This window comes from Seriola lalandi, unplaced genomic scaffold (genome assembly GCF_002814215.2).
Source record: "Seriola lalandi dorsalis isolate HSWRI2012SDOR001 ecotype SW California unplaced genomic scaffold, Sedor1 jcf7180002054419, whole genome shotgun sequence".
Taxonomy (NCBI): domain Eukaryota; kingdom Metazoa; phylum Chordata; class Actinopteri; order Carangiformes; family Carangidae; genus Seriola; species Seriola lalandi.
In genome coordinates, this window is record NW_019524972.1 from 126,144 (window position 1) to 153,391 (window position 27,248).

General features: G+C 39.7%; 3 protein-coding genes across 4 annotated transcripts; 1 reads left to right on the forward strand and 2 right to left on the reverse strand.

Moving 5' to 3' along the window:
- Positions 1-5,885: 5,885 nt before the first annotated feature.
- errfi1a (ERBB receptor feedback inhibitor 1a) lies at positions 5,886-12,633 on the forward strand. 2 transcript variants are annotated; one of them, XM_023410258.2, is made up of 4 exons: positions 5,886-6,267; positions 8,845-9,051; positions 9,240-9,328; positions 9,567-12,633. In XM_023410258.2, exons 2-4 carry the CDS (start codon positions 8,900-8,902, stop codon positions 10,679-10,681), a joined length of 1,356 nt encoding a protein of 451 aa, XP_023266026.1. In that variant the 5' UTR covers positions 5,886-6,267; positions 8,845-8,899; the 3' UTR covers positions 10,682-12,633. The 2 variants fall into 2 exon arrangements, with proteins under 2 accessions (XP_023266026.1, XP_023266027.1); XM_023410259.2 differs by lacking the exon at positions 5,886-6,267 and having other exon boundaries at positions 9,009-9,149.
- A 3,638-nt stretch (positions 12,634-16,271) lies between these two features.
- LOC111657912 (mucin-3A-like) lies at positions 16,272-18,727 on the reverse strand (the record flags this gene model as incomplete). Its single annotated transcript, XM_023410252.2, has 7 exons — positions 16,272-16,868; positions 17,009-17,091; positions 17,217-17,287; positions 17,753-17,917; positions 18,030-18,195; positions 18,366-18,568; positions 18,651-18,727. Coding segments are annotated over 7 exons (810 nt in total), but the record flags the coding sequence as incomplete, so codon positions are not given.
- Positions 18,728-21,448: 2,721 nt separating this feature from the next.
- On the reverse strand, positions 21,449-25,438 carry LOC111657921 (uncharacterized). Its single transcript, XM_087175144.1, has 2 exons — positions 21,769-25,438; positions 21,449-21,472 (listed from the first exon to the last, which is right to left on the reverse strand). Exons 1-2 carry the CDS (start codon positions 25,327-25,329, stop codon positions 21,449-21,451), a joined length of 3,585 nt encoding a protein of 1,194 aa, XP_087031270.1. The 5' UTR covers positions 25,330-25,438.
- Positions 25,439-27,248: the final 1,810 nt, after the last annotated feature.

A 27,248-nucleotide genomic window follows, 5' to 3' on the forward strand; every position in this document is an offset into this window, starting at 1 on the left:
GGAAGTATCTGGATCAGTTGTTTCATCTCACAGTTATTACTCTTAAAATTTGTATATATGCAGCCGAGCATGTTCAAAATAAAAATAAAAAATAAAAAAAAAAGTTTACCTAACAATTGTGACACAGTCTACTGTATGTGCAATTTTTCATTCATATATACTGGAAAAATAGCACAGCTCACCTCCGTAACCAGGCACTGTACAAACATTTTAATACTTAAATTACATATGCTTATAGTTTTATCCTTAAATTGTTATTTATATATCTTTTTCTAGTTCTTATATTTACTTATTTCAATTACTGATTATTACTATTGCTCATTGACTCAAGTCTTTGAGCACAGGTTAGTGTTAACCCTTAACTCTTGAGAAAAAGAACAAAGTTTAGTTATTCATCTGGCTAAGTTTTCACCCTCAAGGCCGTACTAGACCTTGTACAATTGCGATTGAGTTTAGGACAGGACTCGACTCTGCATTTCCACCCACGCATGGTTCTTTCCCTGGAGCGTCACATTTTGCCCTAAACATATGCGTCTGCACAGCCCACCTGCTGTAGTGGATGGAAAATGCGAGCTGGACCCCATCTGCATTCTCCTGCAGCCGTGGTCTCGCTCGTTAAGAGGGCTTGTGTGAGCGGTGATCCAAAGCCTTTCTGTTGTGAGGAATTAATGTGGCTGCAGCCCAGCACCAGATCAGGTACACTGGCTGACTTCATCAGGGGCCCTAAATCCATGTGTGAATGGAACAAAAAGTGCTCTGACAAAGCACATACTCTGTCCTGAATGACTCAGTCCATGTCATCGAGCCCTGCCACATGCACACATTCATTCATACTCACACACACACACACACACACACACACACACACACACCACACATGCACACATTCATTCATACTCACACACACACACCACACACATGCACACATTCATTCATACTCGCACACACACACTCACACACACACACACACCCACACACACACACCCCCTACACACTCACACACCACACACATGCACACAAATGGGAAAACAGGACTTGTGCATCTCACTGACTGTAGCTCATCTGTGGACTGCATCCTTCATTACACATGTGTTTTTCTGTCCTCGTAGCGTACCAAGAGAGCAATGCTTTCTTAACCCTGTGGCTATTGATTTATACCCGAGTGCCCCCTTTGATGGCAAGCCTGCGGATCTCCTTGGTGGACAACATCTGAAATCTTTATCAGAAGAGCCGGGGGCCTTGGGTCCCACAGCGTGCTGCGTTTCTAATATCCCCCAAGAATGAGGCTGAAACGGGAAATCAGGGGAAGAGCAAACTCCCCCATCAATCAGTTGTTACTTAAGATTAATAGTTTGCTACATTAAGTGAAGCCTTAACCCTCTCCTCTACAGGCGTACACCAGGAACACCGGAAGCCTGGGATACTCATCGGCCAAATGCCAGAAAAACTCCTGTTTTGGACGTTTGAAATACAATACAGGCATTACATTGTGGAATACTCGTAATGTATTTCTTCATGGGACCCTTCAGGATTCAATACTGCTTCTAAAACAGAAAAACGAAAATGTAGGAAAAAGATAACTAATGTCCTGTACACTCAGTATTGGTTGTGAGGCAGGAAACAAGGCATATTAGGAGCCTGTTTCCATCTGTGTCAGTCAATCCTGTAGAGCTCCAGTGGTGCAGCCTGTGAGCAGAGTTGGCTGTGAACCAGCAGCTGGAACGAGCGTGACGTTCTCCATCACACCACAGCTGTCGTTTTCACAGCTTCTCCCCAAACATCAGACACAAATGAGTGTTTGTGTGGGTGTCTGTGTACGGGATTATGTGTGACTGTGAATGTAATCTACAGTATGTTCTCATTCTTTATGCTTCTTCCCAACATTGCAGTATGCTATTAGCCATACTAATAATTACAAACATGACTTTGATTCAGAGTCAGTCATAGGATTAGCTCGCCAATAACTCCCCCGGTCTATGTCTAAAGTCATCCTCGGGTCCTGGAGACTAAACACACCCTGTCATCATCAAGGAGGCGGACTGGCTCGCTCCACCCATTACTAACAGCAGGCTGTGGCTGCACTTGAACCACTCAACATAACAATGCCGAGGAGTGATGCAACGATGACTCGCTATTGCTGCTATTGATTATATTACACTCCAAAATAGAAAATACCTGTGTATGAAGCAACTTACCCTAAAATCCGTCCATTTCCCAGAAGTCTTTGAACTAGCACAGGACGTGATTAATAACTGAAGCAGCTGGGGAACTCTCAGGAGTTTGGTATGGAGAACAAGAAAAAAGTGTTTTAATATGGTTGTATTTACATTGTAGTGAGAGATGACAGCCCGTTGCCTGGGGATTTGTGTTTTGTTTCCACGGCAGTAGCCAAGTGTGTGTGGGTCTGCCAGACGAAACCACGATCCAGCAGTAATATGCTGCGATGTGTCAGCCTGAGCTTTGGCTGTAGTGCTCACAGCTGCATGGACTGGACACACCGCTCATCTACAGTGTAGGCTGTGAGGGCAGGACACAGTCATGTTGAAATGAAAAGCATCTTTCTGTGGGATACTGTTGAGTCTCTATGCGGACAGTTTGGCAAGGATTTGCATTCTTCATTCTCACAATATTACGTTATTTGTTCAGTACCGCTCTAAAACAAAGTTACAAACTGTTAACAATTAAGAAATATATAGAAACATGTCAGTCCAACATCTGATGTGACCCAGATACTATGGAAGTGAGTTTCTAAAAGTTTGTTTGTCTTTTCTTTACATTTTAAAGGTAGAGCTTGACATTTTGGGAAATACTCCTATTTGCTTTCTTGCTGACAGTTAAATGAGAGGGTCGATGTGACTCTCATGTCTGCACCTGTAAAGCTCACTCATACGATACCAGGCAACCAGTGGAGACACCAAAATCACTATGTCTGACCATATAGTAGTACAACACACAACCCCAATAACACTGGAATGTGTGTGTGTGTGTGTGTCACCTCCAGTATTATGCTAAGCTAAGCTAACAGTAGTGTTTTGAGCTTCATTCTTACCCTTGGAAAAAGCTAAAAAAAGAATTATGATCACAGGGTCCACTTCCTCTTCTGCTTTCAGCCACATCTCATGGCCTCTCAGACAAAATCTGAAATGGGTAAATTAGCTTCCAGTTGTGGTTTTTTTTTCACACCAAACAAATGAAACAAATTATAAGACATATTGAAATTAGACAGGTTGGTATCAGTAGGTCATTTTAAGTGTTTGCTAGATGATATGGTTGTTGTGCAGTGTTCCTGCTTTGGCTGATGTGCAGACATGGTTGCTATTTATTGTTTTTATTTGATATTTCTTAAATTATACTGTTTTAATGTAGGCCTAGTTGTATCCTTCTTGGCATATCTGTTTGTGATTTATTTGTTTTTGTATGACCTTTTCATAATTTTATTGCCTGATAGTTATTTGTTTTATGTGACTTTTTCATCATCTCGTTATTAGCAATGTGGTTGTTATCATATATTGTCTATCATTCTAGTCTGTGAATGTGATTTCAGGGTATTGCTGTAAAAGAGCTTAATGCTCAGTCAGTCTTCCCTGAACAAACAATGGTTGATGATTTCAGCAGATGCAGGTTGATGCAGGAAGACAGAGACAACGGAGAAGAGAGGAGTTATGATCTCAACCCCCTATTCACCTGTTATGACCAACTGAAACAGCTCCATGACACCTGAGCAAACCCCATCCGCTGATGACAGCCATGTGATATGGCTAAAAGCTCTGGAAAAATCAAGAAAGTGTAACTTGTGATAAGAATTCATTATGTGAAATTATTACATATTTATACTGTAGTGTGAAAAAAAAACTGCAAAGTGTCTTTGAAACATTCCTGCTACTCTGGATAACATCATTGTGAACAGTTTTCCTTGGAACTGCTTTTAGTCTTGATAACCTCCATTGTACTGGAGTCTAAAAAGCTCAAAATCTCTGAAGATTAAACTAAAAATATCATAGCTATAGGAACTTCTTTTTTAAATGTGGGTGAACTGAGCATTTCATCTGAACAACGCAGGCAGATCTTATGTCTAAAAGCAGGAAGTTGCAGAATTTGCTGGCCACAAAATGCTTGATCACCTTTCTTTTTATTTATTTATTTATTTTACAGACGTAAATCCTTAAATTAAACCAGCAAACACAAGTTACACCTATTCACTGGAAGCTTCAACAGGCCAACAGACTTGACATCACCTTACTACAACACTAAACCTTCTGCTGCTGTGTTTATATCAGTGTGAACTTTGGACACAGGCTGAATATACATGTCATTTAATTACCTCAGCAGGCAGAGGCAATCAATGCTGACCTCCATAGTGAATAAATCATTTACACCGATGATACAGTGTTTTGTTTGTTTTTTTTTTTTACCTCGTTTCCAACTAAACTCCACCCTTCTTGTTGATGACAACGTAATCAGCTGAGATACTGTCGCGTAACCTCATAACTATACCATTGTGCTGTGAGTGTGAGCCACAAAGGGAAATTCCTTTCTGCTCCATGTGCAGCGGAAGGGAAAACGTGCCAGAGGTGTCACTTTTTGAGAATGAGAGTGCTGGACGTGGTGGACAAATCTCTGTGTGAGTCATGAAGCAGGACCAAATAAAAGGCGCAGTAATTTTTCCTGGGAAGGATATCCTCTGACACAACTTCTTTCATCTGCCATCTCAGACTCTCATCAGAGCTGCCTCTGGCTGTGGGTGCTTATCTTCCCCCCTGACTTTTTTTTTTCTCTCTTTGACTAACTTTATAAGGAGCTTCCTGTGAGTGATGACATCACAGGCAGGGAGGGGAGGGGGCTGAAGTGGGAGGAGAGACGGTTTGGACATGAAGCACATTTATCCTACTGACTGTGTCTTTTTGGTGGAACATGGAGCGAGTTTTGGTGAGAGGTTCAGTGCAGTAAAGCAGGAAAACGTACAAACATATATTAGAACTGGTTTTAATTGCATTTATATATATTTTTCACTTTTTAAATTTTACTTTTATTGTTAGAGGTGATTGTTTCTTGCAACATCTGTCACTTGTAAATAATCTTTGTAACTGTAACTGTAAATCTGTAAAACATTATCCCCTTCCTCTGCTGGTCACAGCTGGCTCAGAGGAATCCCAAAAATGTGCCTGAAATTATAAAGGGGGATTAGTGAGAGCCTGGACCATGCAGAGGCCAAATATGTAATGATAAGCCTTTTGGGTATGGGGGGGCCCCCTTGCCCAAGCTGTAAAGGATTTACAAACTCAGGCACAAGAACGCTCTGTTCTCTCTGCACACACACACCTCTGTGAGTTGTTTGTAGCTATTGTATCGTGGTGTTTGGTTAGTGTGCATGTCAGAGTTGGGTTTGTTTAGCCTGGTTAGGTTAGGTGGCATAGTTAATACAACACTACTTAAGGTCTAAGTAGGCTAAGTGACTGGAAATAGATGGCGTGAGGGATTACACGTCCAAGATTATTCTTATATTACTATATACATATAAAACCTGTAGCCTTTATGTGTTTAAGTGAGCATTATGTCAGGTAAACACAGATCAGGTCCAGCTAAAAGAAAATGTCCAGGGTGATCAGATAAGCCAGAAGCTAAACAACACAGGCTCCGTTCAGCTGGCTGTGTGCAGATAAGAGTGTTTCTGGCTGTGAATCTTTGCCTGCTGTCTGTGTTATCTACCCTGGAGCCATCCCCTTTGCTGCCTCTGTCTCCCTGCAGATCTGTGCAGGTCACTTTTGACTGCTTGTTGTTCCTGAAACCACACAGGAGACACATTTTAAATATAAAATAGGTTGATGCTTGTCCCGCAAAGAACTGCTGCAAACATCACTTCTCTTTCTGAAATGATATGTATATGTTCATGGGTGATTCTGCAGTTATCCACATGTCTGCCCTGCTGCACGTCCACTGCAGAAAACACTGGTGTAAATGAAGACTGCGCCTTTAAGGGCAAGTGCGCAAGGCGGAGCCACAGTACGTCTCTAGTGTGGCGAAGCTTATAAGACATTGCTCACCACAATACTAGACTTATCTCAAAGTGTGACATTATAGCCGGAGCGTCATCAAGTCGCTGGCGTCCTGTTCCTGATGCAATAGGAATCTGAAGATTATAGACTCATATCAAACGCCCCCCCCCCTCGCTTCCTAGCCCCCCCTCCCACAAAGAAACCGAGGAGCTGTATTTTACCAAAGAGGAGTCTGGGGGGTCAGTCGGCGGAGGAGAGCTGCAGAGTTATTTAGGTGAGTTCAGAAAGTAGTAATTTGAAATGTCCGGTGTAGTTACAGGCTGCTGTATGAACCTATGTCTAGCCTGTGTATTGTTGTGAATGTTGGTGCCAGCACTACGGACGCCGCGTGAGTGATGCAACTTCAGGTCCTACTGAGGTTGTTTATTTAACGCTGTAAATCTTGTTTTGATATTTTTGACGAATAGAGCAAGCCATTTAGATGAATCTTACAAAACAGAGAAGAAACTGGGAACTAAATTGTCATAATTTAGGCAACTTAGTATATGTGTCAATCTTTTATGATAATAAATACAGGCTGAAATGGGAATACAGATTTGTTTTTGACGATTGCAAACCAATAACCTGATTTGATTAATTTGGCCTACAATATCTATTTGAGTCTTTTGAACAAAAGGGAAATAACAATTCATCCTGTGTCATCACTAGCTGGACGTGCCAGATATCTGACTTGTGTGTTGTGGTGTGAGTCACCTGCCTGCTAGAGGGCTTTTAACCATTATTATCTCAATCCGGTAAGGTGAGGGGGTGTGCGCGCTGTTTGCTTGCCGCACAGGTAGAGCGGGTATGGTTGCTCGGAAACCGCTGCAGGGGTGTCATGAGCGGGGTGTGAACTCCTTCTTTCAAGGTCTGTGCGTGTGTGACTACTACAGTCCTGTATCAAATGCAAGCTATCTGATGATGTTTTACATCATCACTGCTAACCCAAGCAGAACTCCACCTTTTCCAGCACCCATGGGCCCTGTGTTATCTTCACACACAGATTGAGCCTGTCCACCTATTGTATCAACAGGAAAGGCCAGACATAGAATAAAGATTTTTTTTTTTTTTTAAAAAGAGCCACATTCTCTGGTCAAATGATCAGAATGAGTGACTTGAAGAATTCCCCCTAAAGAGGGTTAATGCTCTGCATGACTACACATCATTTGTTTAATCCTGTTGCCTGTAAATGCCCCTATGGTTAACTGCCAGGATGAACTGTCTTTGCACCTGTTGCAAGAGGAAGCACAAGCCTCTGGGGGTTCATTATCGAGGATCATGTTGCTTCCCGTCCCTGCCGAACCGAATCGACGGCCCTGGGCAGGGAGATGGCATGCCTTGTTGGGCATTTTGGCTCAAGCTGATGCCCCAGGCTTCCTGTTGTTTTAGAGCTTTGTTTCTCACCAGCTGTCAGGGCAGCACACAAATATGGCTCATAGGAGACCATGAGCGAGGGGGGCCGTTGTTCTTCTCAGTCATCACTCCCACATTATAAGGAGGACAGCGTGTCTCCGGGTGTGCACGAACCTCATTTGTGGTCTCCAGCAGAGATAACCACCAGGGTTATGGATGCACCTGTTTCCCTGCATTCTGAAAAATAGGATTAATGGTGTGAAGACTGCTGCTGGTGCACTGAAGTCATGAAGGAGATTTGCTTCAACAATGCACGGCTGGTGTCACAGTGAACTCAGACATGGTGTACAACAAAGACACCTATAGACACCCATGACATAGTTTCTCTGCGTACTTTTAAACATTACATGATCTCACTTCCTAAACAAATTTCTCCAGTGACTGCATACTGAACAGGTTCATCCACTGTAAGGCAAAAAAAAAAAAAAAAATCAGATCAGAGTTTGCTTCCAGTGTATTGCTGACCCCACAAATCAGTATGCTGCCCAGTTTCCCCCTCTCTGAATATTGTACACATTGTTTACTCAGCCCTGACACATACTTGACATGACAGAAACACTCAGGTCATTTGACATGAGGAGTTCTTGCAACATCAGGTATATCTGTGGTAAGAGGAGGAGCCCCTTCCTCTGCTGTTCAGGACAAGCGAGATTGCAGCAGCAGCAGAGCACAGCACTGTCAAGTTTTAAAATAAACTGTTAACCTACTAGCTCTACTCCTAGTACAGTCCGTAGGAATAGACATTTGAAAGTTGGCAACCTGCAATGTTGAACTTGAGTATACAAATGCCTCATTTGTAAAAACTGTGCTGTATTCTGTTTGTTTTCCCTTAATAGACACATTTAAAACTTTAAGTGTAATATCAAATAAGCCAGAGCACTCATCCCACTTACTTCAGGTCTGTATAAAAAAGACTAGAAGAGCAAACAAGAAAACAATCTGGAGCATCATGGCAACCTTTTTACAACAAGACCTTTGTTAGGGACTCTTATTTTAGTCATTGTGAAAGAGTATTGCTTTTATGCTTACTTTGTAAAATACTCTGACCAGAACATTATAAATGACAGAGCGGTCTGTCCCCAGGGTGTGTTGTCACACAAGTGTCTTAAAGTCCTGTCAAACTGAGCCTCTGTTATTACTCTGTTGTAGGAGATTGTCGTCTCGTCTTCTCATAGAAAACAGACAAGGCCATAACTAAATATTTGGCCTGGTGGGCAGCAGAGAGGGGGAGATTTGTGTAACTTGCTTTATATTCTATTATCAGTATTTTCTTTCTTCTTGGCTTCACGAGAGGACGTTGGCTCTTCAGTATTTTTCAGTGTGCTACAACATGTTCTGTTTCTCTTCATCTTCTTTTGCTTCCAACCTCCTTTCACCGTCATTCCTGGCTTTGTTACAGGTACACTAGAAGCAGGAGCAGCCAGCCGGGGCGATCTGAGTGTTTCCTGGCTTTGATGCGACCCGAGTGTGCCTGGAGCATGTCCACAGTGGGCCTGACTGCCCAGGAGATCTCTTTTCCCATAGAAAACCCCTTCCTCCGGGGCAGCTACTGTCACAGCATGGCTGGATCCAAACCCTCCTGGAACTATCGCCATGAGCTGGACAAGTGAGTGTTGAGATGCCAGGACTTGCAGGCCATTGGGGGAATATTGCTAGAAAGATATTTTCAAAATCTGCATGACATGCTGAAGTTTTATGTTTCAGGTCAGGAGAATTTTTATAAATTACAATGAAATGTTATTTAGCCTATTTAACGCTATAATAATCTAAGATTGAAATGTTCTCCTTCAACAGCCCGTACTTCAGTATGGACACGGCGCACACAGATCACAGCTCTCGAGCCCAACAAAAGGGGCCACCTCCACCATCTCTAAGTTATGAGAGTAAGTGCATGATCTGTCATCTTCGCATTACAAGTCTTCTGAATTAAATACAAATACTGTATTGCATGTTTTATGCCTTTTAATAAGTGATTTTCCAGAGTAGTAGTCCATGGGAGTCCTTTTTACTGAAGCCAGTGAAGTTGTATTAATAAAATGCGATTTCTGTGAATCAATCTCAATTATTTAATACCATACCATTAATGTGATGCTCATTTTTTTCAATTTTCCTCTCTGTCAGGACATAAACACAGTCCCAGCACCCAAAGATTACCTCCAAAGAAATCCCGGCCCTCCCATCTCTCCCTGTCCTGCAGTGCTGAACCCTCTACCCCGAGTCCTAATGATGATGACCAGGTGGTCCCCTCATTCCAGAGGCTCTCGGTGTACGAGTGCAGCAGCCCACCACAGACACCAGGCAGATGCTCCAAGCCTCTTCCCCCCATCCCTCCACAAACTGACATCTCCCCTGAGCAAGCTATTGACAATGAGGTAGAATTTTTCACAAGTTCGGACGACAGCTGCTGTCTGGTGTCTGATCACTGTCCCAAATCGTCTCCTTTTCGATATGGAGTCCTCGGCCGAAGGAGCTTCAGGGACTGCGGGCAGATTAACTATGCTTACTATGAGGGTTCATTAGGACCACAAAGCCAGAGGCAGCCCCAGCAGCACCATCAGACACATCCTCCACAGGAAGTGCGGGAACAGTATGAGCAGCAGCGATATGAACCGCCTGAGCCGGTGGTCTGTCAGAGACAGCAAGACAAGGCTCAGAGGAGGCTACGGCGTTCTCACTCCGGCCCAGCCGGATCCTTCAACAAACCCTCGCTGCTGCGCCTCACTTGCCACAAACGCCACACCCACAGTATGGATAAGCCAGAGGTGCCACCCCCTATCCCTCCCCGACCAATCAAGACAGGAGACTACCGCCGCTGGTCAGCAGAGGTCTCGTCTGGGGCTTACAGTGATGAGGACAGACCACCCAAGGTGCCCCCAAGGGACCCTTTGTCTAGAGGCAGCTCTCGCACCCCTAGCCCCAAGAGCCTCCCAACATACATTAATGGGGTGATGCCCCCTACTCAAAGTTTTGCACCAGATCCTAAATATGTAAGCTGTCGCGGTTTACAGAGACAGAACAGTGAGGGCTCACCCTGCATCCTTCCTGTTATGGAGAACGGCAAGAAGGCCAGCACAACACATTACTATCTCCTGCCTCAGCGGCCTGCTTTTGTGAACTCACCTTGTGTAGAGAAATTTCTTCGCTGCATGGACAGCCCTGCAGCCCGCAATGCAGATGTATCAGACTCAGACTGGGACTGCCACACCAGGCGGAGAGCACATGTGGATTTAGTTTGAAAAGTTTTAGCAGAAGTAGCAGAGGACTCTACTGTACATGAGCAAAAACCACTTGACAAAACGGTGAAACTGGACGCTAACATCCCTCAAACTGCTGCTTTTACTGTTGTTTTTTTTAACCCCTTATGTATTCTGATCACACAGGGTATGTGCGCACTGTATTCAGTTACTGGTAATGTTGGAAAAGCTATCACAACTGAGATACTTTACACAAAAAAAAAATGTATCTCTGTCTATAGATTGTGGGCAAAATTCAACATTTGTAGAGCTTATTTTTGATATGATTTTTATTTCATGACATTCAATATTGTGCTGTTTTTGCTGATGATGTGGTACAGTCAGAAGGTACAAGCGGGGCTTGAACCTCATGTGCTCAGTATTCTGTGTCTGTAAGGTTGAAGCTGTTTTGTGAGATGCACCGGGGCTTTTTGATGCTGCTTTTGTGTCTCACAGGGGACAGGAGGTCAGTAATGTACACATTTATTGCTTAATATATGAAGTCTAAACCCGAGGCCAATTAATTTTTAACAAAATGAAGGATGCTAGCACACAAATCTCCATTCTGTTTGCTATTATATATCAACACTGATATGGTTTCCATGCCTTGATGAAGTTTCAGTCTTACTCAGGCCGCTGTATCGGTGCGAATTTGTGTTTCCCACGTGGCACGTTGTCATGGTACATATTGTACTGAGAGGTGGGTTACATTACTGGTAGCTATGCATGTTGCCATCGGAATGTCTAGTGCAGCTTATATCGTGTAGTTGTCTGTTGATGAGTGTGTTTGTGTGTATGTATGTGCGTGGACGTGTTTGTGCATATGTGCATGTGAACCGCAGTGGGGAAAAGTGTTCTGGTGATACTTTATAGAACAACTTTCTACAGTCAAGTAGAAAGTTGTCAACCATACATGTTACTGTGCTCCGCTTGTTTGCAGTGCCTGCTTGTGAGCTCAGCACACATTTTAATTGCTTTCTTTCAATGTCCAGGTCTGTTTTCTTGCACAGAAATTGGCCTGTTGAACGTTAAGTGAATGTATGCTATTCTTACTGATATTCCGTCAAACAGTTGGAGGAGCTTATTTTTGGTCAAGCTGTGAGTCATTGCTTGGAACGAATTTCCATCAAGTACTACCTCCCTTTCATATTAATCCTGTATTTCATATACTCCCCATTTAAATTGTATCCAAAGGCAAAATCTGAAATTATAATCTAGTAAACATGAGGTAACCAGCTCCATATGTGACCTGAGACAAAAGCTTTAATTCCCTTCAGTTAAGAGTAACACAGAGTCATTATCCTTAAATAGAGATTTCAGATCAGGCAGATCTTAGATCACGGAGATCTTAGGCTAACCTGTTAATACAGACGCATTACAAAGACAGTGCAGGGTTTACCTACCTGACACAGACTTTCCTGTTCTGCTCATGCATTCCTGCCTTACATGATTGCAGTGGGTGTGGTCTGAGAGACTTTGGCTGCTGGCAGCCTAGAAAATGTATGAATTTTATTGTTGTAGATTATTCAAGAAGTGTCAGGATGATATAGTAAATGTAGCATATGTATTGAAGTAACCCTTGATATCGAACACGGTGTTCAGTTTGGGAAGCAGATAACTGCTAAGGTCAAACGGTCATTGAAGTATACTTTTTCTCTCCCTCCTGCTCACAAAACCTTGCCAACACAATGTTGCTTTTGACTTAAATGTTTGAAAAATGTTTACATCATACACTGATACTATTTAATCTTAAGGTATTCATATGTCTTATTAGAAATAATAAAACTGAATGAAGACTAGTTTATCGAGACATAACTTCTCTGCTGTGGTGAAGACATGCACTGGGAGAGTACAGTATGCTGTGTACAGTATTTAACAGTTCCATTTGTTGTTATGAATAGTTTATAAGCATATAGTCTTTAAAAAGAAAGCAAAATAAAATGACTTATTTATGAGCCTGCTTCACTTTTTTTTTTTTTTTTTTTTGAATTTGACAGGAGTGAACTCTCTGCTCAGCTGTCTGGCCTGTTTTATCACCCACACACCCTCATGCTGTGCCTTATTGTGACTGGCCTCTATCCAGAGAAAGAAGAGTGACTTACAATGGTCCGACTGACAGGTGTACAGTATATTGCCTTCCTCTTCCTGGTTATAATGCAGTCTCCTCCTGCATGACTGCTTAGATGCCCGGTGACAGCTAGCTTTGCGCCCACAGGTTTTAAGCACTTAACAATGTTGCAAGTGTTCTGCTCTTGACTTGGGTCCATGTGGTTAGGCATGGAGCCGGGTGAACCACGCAGGGCATTAGAGGTCAAATAATTACTAAAAAAGCTGCAACTCAGCTGCAGTTACAACATCCACCATAATCTCTCAACAAGGCAGTGACCATTTCTGTAGGTTTGCTGCGCTGATAGCGACTGATTTTACATTATTCTCTCAATGGAACAAAAGGTCTGAACTATCTAGGCCACCTGCAAACCCTTTCACCTGGTTCATTCCTAAGTGAGCTGCTAGGCGACAGCATGGGTGGTGACTATAGCAACTAAAGAAAGGCAAATTGCTCATTTTAAATATAGTCTGCTGGAGGCGAACAAGATTAAGTGCCAGATGACTTAACACGGCATGTGGTTTGACATTAGTTTCTGAACAAATAAAAAGCAAAACACATTATTGCACTGATGTGGCACTAAAAGGTGTTATAGTGCTCCAGGCAAGAACGTGCTCGGGGTCCACTTTCACCATTTTCGTAACTTTTGATTTGACTTAAGAAATTCTTCTCAGACTTGGCACAAGGGATCATTACGATTCTGTGTGAAATTCAGTCACCTTGTGTCCCAAACTGCTCCTGTGGTTATTTCTGTCCTTTCTTTTTCCTCTTAAAGCCACAATTGTACATAAACCTGACTGTGCAATTTCAAACTTAACTTTACCATTGGGTTTTTGCTCTAACTTGTGGGCAGTTCAGGCATCAACAATGTGGGATTTAACTTCCAGTTTTAGTGGCTCAACAACATCAAATATATTTTTGATCTCAGTTAATTAGATAGAGGTCCTTGGCTGGCACTCTTGATGGATTAACAAGTAGAGCAAAGTCATTCTAATGATAAGAATTATTACAGTAATTATCATTATTGCCTTATTAATTGCTATACAGCTTCTGCTGATTAGTCTGCAGTTGTCTGAGAGGAAGAGAGCTGTTGTGTTTGCTGTGTCTGACACTTAACACAAGTCTGCAGTGCTGCATTGATCTGCAGTACATGGAGATTTAGTGGTTGTAGAAATAATGTTTAAGAAATAATGATCTCCTTATGTATGACAATAAGGAAAAAAACTTTAATACCAACATAACTTCAATTTTATAATATAACCCTTACGCTACAGTAAATATGTGAAATGGACACGATAATAATGATCTTGCAGGTGTAATATAGCAAATGACATTTAATTCTGCTACAAAGTTAGGAAGAACAAAGAGGTATGTGGAGTAATAATAAAACATCGTCCACAGTTTATGTAGATATGATTGTAATTCTGAAGGGTCTCAGTCTGAAGTCTAGGAACTCAATTACAACATCAAGCTGCAACTGTTATATGTTTATACACACAACAAAAAGGTCAGACATTAATTGGTTAAATGCAACTTTATGCTTCTTCAATAGTAAATAGCAAATAGTAAATACATCATAAACTGTCAAAAGAGCTTTTTCTTGTATGAGGCTACATTTCTGTAAATTATGACTTAAAATACTCCATGACTCAACAAGCTTTCAGATTTAAGGTAATTCACACCACTTTTTTTTTTTCTAATCAATATGTTAAACATATGCAGTTTTAATCTAGGTTAAACTATACGCCATATTACTATACTATACAAATATTTTTTGCATAAAACAGTGACCATTTCTAGTTAATACATTGTGCTTGGTGCTTACAGAATGGGGTAGTTCACAGTAAATTTATATTAGGCTACTGTTGCTGTATCAGGATAATAAAAAAATAATGAGATTCTGAGCCAGGAAAAACCTTTGAGCTGTTTAAACTGGAAAAACATATTCATATGAAATGGTAACTTACACGCTTGTATCTGTTATGTGCAGTACAACTTTTAGTTACAGCAAGATACTGCATATCTTCAATCTGTCATATTTCCAGGAGCAAGAGAATTAGAGTTTGTATGTTCTGTTGCATCTGCATGGTTTTTTTTCTAGGTATCCGGATTCCCTTCCCACTTTCCAAAAACATACGGCTAGATTGAAAAATCTGCTGATTGTTCGCATCAACCTTTTGTTTTTGTATAACTCTTTCTTATCATTTGCTGTGAGAGGCAGACATAGTTGTGAATATTTAACTCAGGCTGAAGTGCTGCTGGTTAAATTGTACTCAGGTCAGAGTACTTGTGTAGAAAATATGGTAGGCTGCGTCAAGTGAAGGTAAAGAAATTGGTCACAAGAATGTCTTCAGCCACTAGTTGGAGACATATACTCACCCATAGTTCATAATAAGACATCTGTATTTCTGTTGAGGATCAGCAGCAGAGATGTACATTTTGAGGTGCAGTTGTACAGCTTCAAAACAGATCTCACTGATGCCAGTATGACAATTAGTCAGATTGGCAGGAACAAATATATTGGACTGTTATTATACCTATAAAACTGTTATTACCTCTATTAGCTCTGCAACAGAATCACACTGCTGAGGTTGATTAAACCGTGACGCATCTTAATATCACCCTTATTCACTTTGAAGATCATAGAATATTCTATTAAACTGGCTCAGCCCCTCTGCTTTCCATGGGCCCTCCTTCTGCACACACTAAAAAGGCAAAACATCATCAAAAATGAGTGCATGTATGCCATCTAGTGACGGGATATTATAATTATTCTGAGAGACGCCCACAAGTATCCATTACCCTTTTAACCAGGCTTATTTGTATTAATGGACACAAATACTGAAACCCCAGGTGCTTACTTAAAAAAAACCCTCTCTGACACAGTTGACGTATTGTATGGCTACTGTACTGGTTTGCATAAAATTGGACAGATATTTGTAATTGTACTTACAGTTGTGGTACCTGATATGACACACTGAGCATGTTTGGTGTCCCTGTGGTATTTAACCACTTAAAATGGCCAGACTCTGATTGCAAATGACACAAATTGGTCTCATACGTTCCCAAGGTAAAATTAACACCCATTTCTTCTTCTCTGCAGTCTAATCTTGCTCAAACATTCAGTCAGCCTTTATTTACATTGGCTAGTTTTGAACCCGCCTTTTTAAACGTTTAAATTCAAGCTTTTAACTACAATAACATTCTTGCTAACTCAAGCTACCACCTAAAAGCTCTGTGTGTGAGGTGACATTATAGCAAGAGATCGGAGTCAGGTGAATCAAAGTGAATTTTTCCAACTATTGAGTATGTGAGCTTTAGATTATTGTATGTTATTGAGATTTTGTGTTATACATAAATACCACTTGTGCTGCTATGGCAAGTGCACACTAAATATTAGATGCAGATAAAACCAAAAATGGTCAAATAAATAAATAATCAATTTCCTCTGAACCCAAACTCAGCAATGACAAAACAACACTAGAATGTATTTCAATTTCCTTTTATTCTTACTATAGTTTTACTCCTGGATCCTATTGCATCTAACATTATTCTGTGCACCCTTACTAAAAGTAGTCGTACAATGGTTACAGCAAAAAGCCACGAGGTCAAAAAAATTTACTCAATGAGGTAAATACATATTCCTGTATGATGAAGACAACAAAACAACTCCTGGGCAAAGGTTTCAGGAAGAGACAGAATGAAATAGCTATAATGTTTTTCTTTTCTTATTCCTTGCATTTCTCTTTACTACATTGCTCATTGACAACATTTGAAATAAAATAAAAATCAGGTTTTAATGAGGAGAAATCTTCTGCAAAAATAGACAGCTGTTGTGTGAATTCAGTAAAAACACTGCAGACTGAATTTACATGCTAATTTTTATATGAAGGTACAAGAGGCTACAGTGGATTACAATAAATATAAAATCATAAATATCATAACAACAAATTACTAGTAAATTATTTCAAGTGATCTGTAATTCTTTTAATTGGTAAAATGAAAAATATTCATCTAACTGTGTCCAGACTGTAGCCTTCATCTAGGATTGATGTTCAAAATCTCTGGACGTCTTGTTGTGAACTGAGGAAACACAAGTATGTTCACATATTAATATCAATATTATTAACTATGATCTTGCATTGACATGTCCTTGTACTTCTCTGGGCACAGTAGTTACTTAGACTTTATGTATGTAATATCAGAATAATAAATAAGAATACCTGCAATTGGGTGTCAACATTTTCTAGATGTGGTCTGAAACCGTGAGATGTGTAAGTGCCTGCCAGTCCCAAGTTGTGAACCCCTGGGCAAAAGAATATGATCATGTTGAAACTTCAAATGTTGAGAGTCCTTGGTGAGAAGCTTTTTCCTGAATTTTTAAAATATATCAGTGCTTACTAAAAAAAAAAAAAGAAGAGGAGGACACACCTGTATCAGAGAAATCAAAGAAGTCTTCCTCAAAAGCAGACAGTCTTCTGTCATAGCTGTTGTTCCTTTTCCTAAAATAGAGAGAGAGACAGTATGATTTGTTTCACATGTCAGTGTTTGTAACCTTATGATGACAGGCAGTGTTGCGAAGGTTACTTTTGAAATGTAATAAGTTATAGATTTTGATTTCCCCATTAATAATGTAATATAAAAATAATGTAACTTATTACATTTGATCACTTTTCATTTCTTTACAGTACCATTAATTTATTCTGTTGTTGCCATGTACAAATTTCCCACCCTAATGACCTATAGAAGTTAAGGGTTAATGAAAACACAATGCTAAATTAAGTTAATGAGTCATATTAAATCTCACACCTATCTGACCTGCATTATCTGAAAATATGCCAAAAGAAGGCGTTACTGCATTGCCAGAAGATGCAGAGCAAAGGACTTAATGTTATATAAATTTGTTGAGCATTTGCATATCACTATACCACTATATTCAAAGATGCATTTAAGACATCAAAACTCACCAAACTCCCATATATTTCTTTTTGACAATGACAGCTATGACAATGATAATCAAGAGCAGGAGTGCTGCTGCCAGTGACCCAAACAGTGCTCCATAGAAACCTGGACCCCGACGGAAGAGGTCACACTGTGGGCCATAAAACTGCTCCAGGCTAGACTCAAAGCACCTGGGTTAAAGAGCCACAAGAGTTAATTATATTGATACAATTTATATTTCGAGCAAACATATCCAACATACTTAAGATTCTTGAAATTAAAATAAAAACAAGTTTGTCTTACCTACAGGTAGGCCCTTTATGAATGTCATTGAAACATTGTCCATGTTGATGACAGTAATCAGGGTTTGTTTTGCAAGGTCCAACACACTGCCATTGACCATTACTAATCTCAGCAGTGTAATTAGCAAATTGAGTGCAGTTAACAAAAGGCTTCAGGTCAGTAACATCTGGTTTAAAGAAAAAAAAAAAAGAAAAAACAATTTCTTAATATCTTTGTCCAAGTACTACAATTCAAATATGAAATATTTGGACAAATATTGAATGAAGAAACTCTGAATGTAAAAAAGCAGCAACATGTTAAAGGTGCATGTTTAGGACTGAAAAATAGGACACTTACTGGTAATTGCAGGTGGTTGGAAAGTGAGTCCATTCAATGTCACACTGCTGCTATTAAAGGCCTGAGAAATCTTCCTGAGGTTACTTGTGTCATTCAAGATATTAGTCAAAACCCCATCAAGCTGACTGTTGACAAACTGGATTTGCGTTTCATTGTTTGCATAGCTGTACTCCGCCACACTCTCGGCAATGACAGATCCTTCTCTACAGTAGAAAAATAGAAAGAAATTACCAAAAGAAAAAAACCTGTATTTGATTAAATCAATAAAGTTTAATAAAAACCTACGATAACTTGATGATTTCTACTTTTTCAAAGGATTGTGGGTCTGCTGCTCTGCACAGCGCTTCAAGCTGGAACACAGAACAAATGTTATTAAATCACAGTTATAGATACATGCTTGTTTTTGGATATTAACATCAAAAACAGTAGAGAGCAAAGCACATTCTATAAAAGGAAGATCCTTTTATAGGAAGAGCAATTATTTCATTATTAAGAAATATATTTAAAGACATAAGCAAATTCCGTGAAACTGGATCACTCAGTACGTCATCCAAAAAGAAAAAAAAAGTATCTACCTGCAGTTTTAATGTGTTGATGAATTTTAGTGATAGAGGTGAGCTTAAATCGTTAAAGGCTGGCTGAAAAGACACCTGAATTTCCAAGGTAAAATTTGCTTTTCGAGCTGGTACTGCTCCAGTATCTACAAAGAAATATGACAACATTATATTGAACTTACATTATACACAGAAATAACTTTTAACAATCAAAACTCAGGTAAGAAATACCAAAGCCAATAGCAAGAACATTTAAAATTGACCTATTGAAAAAAGCCTCTAATTTATTTCTCTATTGAAAAAATATTTTTAGGTAATGAAATATTTTTAAGAACTGGATGAAAAATCTCACCAATATGAGCGGCGGTGTTATTGTCTCCGAAAGAACAAATATCACCAAAAATAAACTCTTGACAGTGGCAGCTACATTTTCCAAGTGTTGTGTTGTATTTACAGGTTCCCCCAGCACACTGACAGTCCTCATCTGTACACTGAGGAGTTGTAGATGGTGTTGTCATGGTGATTGTAGCATTTGATGTAGAAGCCTTTGAAGTCTGTGTGGTTGGTGAAGATGTTTGTGGACTGCTACTTGATTTTTCATTTGTTACTGCAGTAGATTGGGTCAAAGGTTTTGTGTTGGATGAGACTGTAGAAAATGCATGGCTTGTTGCTGTAGTTTCCGAGTTTGGGTTAACAGCAGATGGAGATGAGAGAGTGGGTGTTACCATGTTAGTTGTGATGGTGGAGTTGACAATTGGTGTTGCTGTCTGTACTGTGTCCTTTGGAGTCATTGTCAGTGATGTGGAAGAATTAGTTGGTGAATGTGACACTGTGGATACATTTGTTGTAGATGTAACTGTAGTCCTTGATGTAAAGAGGGGCTGGTTGGTTGTCAAAAATGAGGTATTTGGAAGTACTGTGGAAGTTACACTTGATGTCCCCTGATTACTAGTTGGAGGCGCAGATGTGTTTCCAACTGATGTTGTTTGAACACTGTGTGTTGTAGTGAATGCTGTTGTAGAAAATTTCAGAGATGATGAAGTTTGCACAGGTATTTCCGACAGTTCCGTATTCTTAACAGTTGATGTTTGAAAGGAACTTGAAGGTGTGGAAGAAGGTGGAGAAGTCTTGGATTCATTTGTTATAGTGACAACCCGAGTCTGAGTTGAGAAAGTTGATTCTGATGAAGATTTTAGAGGTGCACTGGGTGATATCTCTTTGAGTGTGGTTGTTTCACTTGTTGGAATTGTAGTAGATGAGAGGGGCATTGTAGATTCCGTTGCAATCATTGGTGATGTTGAAAGAGTGGTCGAAACTTTGTTAGGAGAAGAACTTTCCATGGATGCTCTTGTAGTTTCAGTGTTTTCAATAGTTGAAGATTGGATCAAACTGACAGGTGTCAAAGAATGTGGAGAAGTCTTGGATTCATTTGTTATGATGACTGCTCCAGTCTGTGTTGAGAAAGTTGACTCTGCTGAAGATGTTTGAGCAATATTGGATGACGTTTCTTTGATTGTAATTGCTTCACTTGTGGGAAATATAGTAGATGAGAGGGAAGGTGTAGATTCAGTTGCAAACATTGGTGATGTTGAAAGAATGGTCGAATTTTTGGTAGGGGAAGCACTTTGCATGGATGTTATTGGAGGTTCAGTATTTTCAACAGTTGAACCTTGAGTAGAACTGTAAGATGTGGAAGAATGTGAAGAAGTCTTGGATTCATTTGTTATGGTGACTGCCCCAGTCTGTGTTGAGAAAGTTGATTCTGCTGAAGATGTTTGAGCGGCACTAGGTGATATCTCTTTGAGTGTGGTTGCTTCACTTGTGGGAAATATAGTAGATGAGAGGGAAGGTGTAGATTCAGTTGCAATCATGGGTGATGTTGAAAGAATGGTCGAAACTTTGGTAGGAGAAGAACTTTCCATGGATGCTCTTGTAGTTTCAGTGTTTTCAATAGTTGAAGATTGGATCGAACTGACGGGTGTTGAAGAATGTGGAGAAGTATTGGATTCATTTGTTATGGTGACTGCTCCAGTCTGTGTTGAGAAAGTTGACTCTGCTGAAGATGTTTGAGCAACACTGGATGACGTTTCTTTGATTGTAGTTGCCTCACTTGTGGGAAATATAGTAGATGAGAGGGAAGGTGTAGATTCAGTTGCAATCATTTGTGATGTTGAAAGACTGTTTGAAATATTGGTAGGAGAAGCACTTTTCATGGATGTTATTGGAGTTTCAGTATTTTCTATAGTTGAAGATTGGATCGAACTGACAGGTTCGGGAGAATGTGGAGGAGTCTTGGATTCATTTGTTATGGTGACTGCTCCAGTCTGTGTTGAGAAAGCTGACTCTGATGAAGATGTTTGAACGGCACTAGGTGATATCTCTATGAGTGTGGTTGCTTCACTTGTTGGAATTATAGTAGATGATAGGGGCATCGTAGATTCAGTTGCAATCATTGGTGATGTTGAAAGAGTGGTCGAAATTTTGGTAGGAGAAGAACTTTCCATGGATGTTCTTGCAGTTTCTGTCTTTTCAATAGTTGAACCTTGAGTAGAACTGGAAGGTGTGGAAGAATGTGAAGAAGTCTTGGATTCATTTGTTATGGTGACTGCTCCAGTCTGGGTTGAGAAAGTTGACTCTGCTGAAGATGTTTGAGCAATATTGGATGACGTTTCTTTGATTGTAATTGCCTCACTTGTGGGAAATATAGTAGATGAGAGGGAAGGTGTAGATTCAGTTGCAATCATTTGTGATGTTGAAAGACTGTTTGAAATATTGGTAGGAGAAGCACTTTTCATGGATGTTATTGGAGTTTCAGTATTTTCTATAGTTGAAGATTGGATCGGACTGACAGGTGTGGGAGAATGTGGAGGAGTCTTGGATTCATTTGTTATGGTGACTGCTCCAGTCTGTGTTGAGAAAGCTGACTCTGATGAAGATGTTTGAGCAACACTAGATGATGTTTCTTTGATTGTAATTGCTTCACTTGTTGGAATTATAGTAGATGATAGGGGCATCGTAGATTCAGTTGCAATCATTGGTGATGTTGAAAGAGTGGTCGAAATTTTGGTAGGAGAAGAACTTTCCATGGATGTTCTTGCAGTTTCTGTGTTTTCAATAGTTGAACTTTGAGTAGAACTGGAAGATGTGGAAGAATGTGAAGAAGTCTTGGATTTATTTGTTATGGTGACTGCTCCAGTCTGTGTTGAGAAAGTTGACTCTGCTGAAGATGTTTGAGCAACATTGGATGACGTTTCTTTGATTGTAATTGCTTCATTTGTGGGAAATATAGTAGATGAGAGGGAAGGTACAGATTCAGTTGCAATCACTGGTGATGTTGAAAGAGTGGTCGAATTTTTGGTAGAAGAAGCACTTTGCATGGATACTCTTGTAGTTTCTGTGTTTTCTATAGTTGAAGATTGGATCGAACTGACAGGTGTCGAAGAATGTGGGGAAGTCTTGGATTCATTTGTTATGGTGACTGCTCCAGTCTGAGTTGAGAAAGTTGACTCTGCTGAAGATGTTTGAGCAGCACTAGGTGATATCTCTTTGAGTGTGGTTGTTTCACTTGTTGGAATTGTAGTAGATGAGAGGGAAGGTATAGATTCAGTTGCAATCATTGGTGATGTTGAAAGAGTGGTCGAAACTTTGGTAGGAGAAGAACTTTCCATGGATGCTCTTGTAGTTTCTGTGTTTTCAATAGTTGAAGATTGGATCGGACTGACAGGTGTGGAAAAATGTGGAGAAGTCTTGGATTCATTTGTTATGGTGACTGCTCCAGTCTGGGTTGAGAAAGTTGACTCTGCTGAAGATGTTTGAGCAACACTGGATGACGTTTCTTTGATTGTAATTGCTTCACTTGTGGGAATTATAGTAGATGAGAGGGAAGGTGCAGATTTAGTTCCAATCATTGGTGATGTTGAAAGAGTGGTCGAAATTTTGGTAGGAGAAGAACTTTCCATGGATGTTCTTGCAGTTTCTGTGTTTTCAATAGTTGAAGATTGGATCGGACTGACAGGTGTGGAAAAATGTGGAGAAGTCTTGGATTCATTTGTTATGGTGACTGCTCCAGTCTGTGTTGAGAAAGTTGACTCTGCTGAAGATGTTTGAGTTGCACTAGGTGATATCTCTTTGAGTGTGGTTGCTTCACTTGTGGGAATTATAGTAGATGAGAGGGAAGGTGTAGATTCAGTTGCAATCGTTGGTGATGTTGAAAGAACGGTTGAAATTTTGGTCGGAGAAGAACTTTCCATGGATGTTCTTGCAGTTTCTGTGTTTTCAATAGTTGAACCTTGAGTAGAACTGGAAGGTGTGGAAGAATGTGAAGAAGTCTTGGATTCATTTGTTATGGTGACTGCTCCAGTCTGTGTTGAGAAAGTTGACTCCACTGAAGATGTTTGAGCAACACTGGATGACATTTCTTTGATTGTAATTGCTTCACTTGTGGGAAATATAGTAGATGAGAGGGAAGGTGCAGATTCAGTTGCAATCATTGGTGATGTTGAAAGACTGGTTGAAATATTGGTAGGAGAAGAACTTTCCATGGATGTTCTTGTAGTTTCAGTATTTTCAATAGTTGAAGATTGGATCGAACTGACAGGTGTGGAAGAATGTGGAGAAGTCTTGGATTCATTTGTTATGGTGACTGCTCCAGTCTGGGTTGAGAAAGTTGACTCCACTGAAGATGTTTGAGCGGCACTAGGTGATATCTCTTTGAGTGTGGTTGTTTCACTTGTTGGAATTATAGTAGATGAGAGGGAAGGTGTAGATTCAGTTGCAATCATTGGTGATGTTGAAAGAATGGTCGAAACTTTGTTAGGAGAAGAACTTTCCATGGATGCTCTTGTAGTTTCTGTGTTTTCAATAGTTGAAGATTGGATCGGACTGACAGGTGTGGAAAAATGTGGAGAAGTCTTGGATTCATTTGTTATGGTGACTGCTCCAGTCTGTGTTGAGAAAGCTGACTCTGCTGAAGATGTTTGAGCAACACTGGATGACGTTTCTTTGATTGTAATTGCTTCACTTGTGGGAATTATAGTAGATGAGAGGGAAGGTGCAGATTTAGTTCCAATCATTGGTGATGTTGAAAGAGTGGTCGAAATTTTGGTAGGAGAAGAACTTTCCATGGATGTTCTTGCAGTTTCTGTGTTTTCAATAGTTGAAGATTGGATCGGACTGACAGGTGTGGAAAAATGTGAAGAAGTCTTGGATTCATTTGTTATGGTGACTGCTCCAGTCTGGGTTGAGAAAGTTGACTCTGCTGAAGATGTTTGAGCGGCACTAGGTGATATCTCTTTGAGTGTGGTTGCTTCACTTGTTGGAATTATAGTAGATGAGAGGGACATCGTAGATTCCTTTGCAATCATTGGTGATGTTGAAAGAGTGGTCAAAACTTTGATAGGAGAAGAACTTTCCATTGATGCTTTTGTAGTTTCAGTGTTTTCAACAGTTGAACTTTGGATCGAACTGACAGGTGTCGAAGAATGTGGAGAAGTCTTGGATTTATTTGTTATGGTGACTGCTCCAGTCTGTGTTGAGAAAGTCGACTCTGCTGAAGATGTTTGAGTTGCACTAGGTGATATCTCTTTGAGTGTGGTTGTTTCAACTGTGGGAACAAAAGTAGCTGAGAGGGAAGGTGTAGATTCAGTTGCAATCGTTGGTGATGTTGAAAGAATGGTTGAAATTTTGGTAGGGGAAGCACTTTCCATGGATTTTATTGGGGTTTCAGTATTTTCAATAGTTGAACCTTTAGTAGAACTGGAAGATGTGGAAGAATGTGCAGATGTCTTGGATTCATTTGTTATGGTGACTGTCCCAGTCTGGATTGAGAAAGTTGACTCTGCTGAAGATGTTTGAGCAACATTGGATGACGTTTCTTTGATTTGCATTGCTTCACTTGTGGGAAATATAGTAGATGAGAGGGAAGGTGTAGATTCAGTTGCAATCATTGGTGATGTTGAAAGAATGGTTGATATTTTGGTAGGGGAAGCACTTCGCATGGATGTTAATGGAGTCTCAGTATTTTCAATCTTTGAACCTTGAGTAGAACTGGAAGATGTGGAAAAATGTGAAGAAGTCTTGGATTCATTTGTAATGGTGACTGCCCCAGTCTCGGTTGAGAAAGTTGACTCTGCTGAAGATGTTTGAGTGACACTAGTTGACGTTGTTTCTTTGATTGTGGTTGCTTCACTTGTGGGAACAATAGTCGAAAAGAGGGACGTTGTAGATATTGTTGCAATCATTGGTGATGTTGATTGGTGATTGGTCAGATCTGTGCTCTTTCTATGATCCCCAGCAGAAATTCTGTTCATCATGAGGTCTTTTAATTCTAGAGATCCAGTCGTATATTGTTTGTGTTTTTCATCCAATTCTGGTACAATTTTCAAAACCTCTGACTGTTCATCTATTGTCATGTTTAATTTTGATAAATCATTCCTTCTATCGATGTCCGCTATTTGTGTTTTCCTCCATGTTTCTTCAGGTTGATCTTGTTTTGCATTTTGATTTCCTGTTAAGACAATATTTGAGCATGATACATAAATTTGTCAATGCAATCTCAGAGCAATTTGCATCTCAACTTCATTTTTTTACCAATTTCATCAGCCTTTTTTATTGTTTCAACAATGTGTTCATATATATATACTGTATATATATATATATATATATATATATATATACATATAATAATCCTAATACAATATTTTTTAATCAAGTTTTATTTTATTACTTTCTTTGTTCCCCTTGTGGAGAGTTTGGCTTCCAGATTAATTTTTAATTTAATGATAACTAAGGTCACACAAAAATTAAACTCCTTACCTTAATGTCGAACAGGTTATATTTTACTTATCTCAGGTGGGGCACATATCTAACGTGTGCTGTTGTTCTTACACAATTCAATTTCTGCAATTATTAACTGCCAGTCAATCTACAGGAAGTATCGGATATTTCCTTGTTATATGAATACTATTTCTTTCATGGAATTCAGTAACATTACTGTTGAGATGATTGTAAATGTTAAGAAATGAACTGACTGAAAACTTTAATATCTTATCAGTGTAGAGATGTACTTAGAAAATTAAGCAACATTAAAATTATAAAAAAGTAAGGTTGCTGGCACAACTTCCCCTACTTCCAAGGTGCATGGAGAAACGTAAAAGTCTAAAGAGGTCAAAACTCCAGCAACACTTGCAGTAAACAGAAGAACTTTATTAGACCGACACATTTCAGCATGTGGCCTCCATCAGGGTAATCAAAACAAAACACATCACATAAATAGGTTTTAATGTATAATAATAAGTTTAATAAGTTTAATTTAATAATACCTTTATCAGGGTCATTAAAAGATGACAATGATGATTCCCCTATCTAAATGTTACTTGTGATGTGTTTTGTGATGACCCTGATGAAGGCTACAAGCCAAAACACGTCTCATAATATTCTTCTGTTTCCTGCAAGTGTTGCTGGAGTCTCGACCTCTTTAGTAAATAATATGAGTCATAGTAGGGATGAGTAATAGAAGGGATCATTTGGATTTCACAACGGGTTTTGAATAAGTTTCCTAAATTAACAAAATATTACTTCAGGTGACTTCAATTTAAAATAACAACAAATGACAAACCAAAATAGTCATAGTTTTTGTGAACAATATTGTGTCAAAAATAACACATACATTGAGTACAAATAATCTTAATGTATAGGCCTGAGGATTGTATATGGATTAATGTGCATGTGAAAAGCATTGAGCAGAGTAATTGTATTTGTACTTTAAGCACTGATTGCAGTTGTTCCTGAAAGACTGTCAGGACTGAAACTAAGGATGTCAAAATTGAATGGCTAGAAATATAATGCCCAATGATCAGTGTTAAGAGGGTTGCATATAGAATTATTCTTCAATAAATTGACATGATTCTGGCTCACCTGGTTATGCGAAAAAGAATTACAGAAATTACAGACTTACCCCTTTTATGTGCAAAAGATATGCAGAATGCAATGAGGACAATGACCACAAAAGTAAGGATTATAAGAATGGTGGAAAACCTCTTCCAGTTACAAGATTCCAAGTAAATCCACCTTTTCATTTTCCTGTACATTCAGGTAATCATCCAAAAGATGTAAATGCTGCAACGTCTTTCACTGCAGGGACATATAAGCAGAATATTTAAGATGTTCTGTAATTGTCTTGCAGTAAACGTCCAATAATCGTCTGTAAACTGGTAGTTAAGCTTGATCCTGCTGGCAATCTCGGCCCATATAAACATGTGTCTAACAGTATCAAATCTACTCTGTGTGTCATCAATGACCAACTGGTAAAACTGAGGTTGTTACTGATGTA

Bases quoted from the DNA above. Each gene is read 5' to 3' on its own strand.
- errfi1a (XM_023410258.2), top strand. From the start codon at position 8,900: ATGCGACCCGAGTGTGCCTGGAGCATGTCCACAGTGGGCCTGACTGCC. The intron at 9,052-9,239 runs GTGAGTGTTGAG...CTCCTTCAACAG, and splicing joins TATCGCCATGAGCTGGACAA to CCCGTACTTCAGTATGGACA. The intron at 9,329-9,566 runs GTAAGTGCATGA...CCTCTCTGTCAG, and splicing joins ACCATCTCTAAGTTATGAGA to GACATAAACACAGTCCCAGC.
- LOC111657921 (XM_087175144.1), bottom strand. From the start codon at position 25,329: ATGACAATAGATGAACAGTCAGAGGTTTTGAAAATTGTACCAGAATTG. The intron at 21,473-21,768 runs GTCAGTCCGATC...CACACCTTCCAG, and splicing joins CTCCACATTCTCCCACACCT to TTCTACTCAAGGTTCAACTA.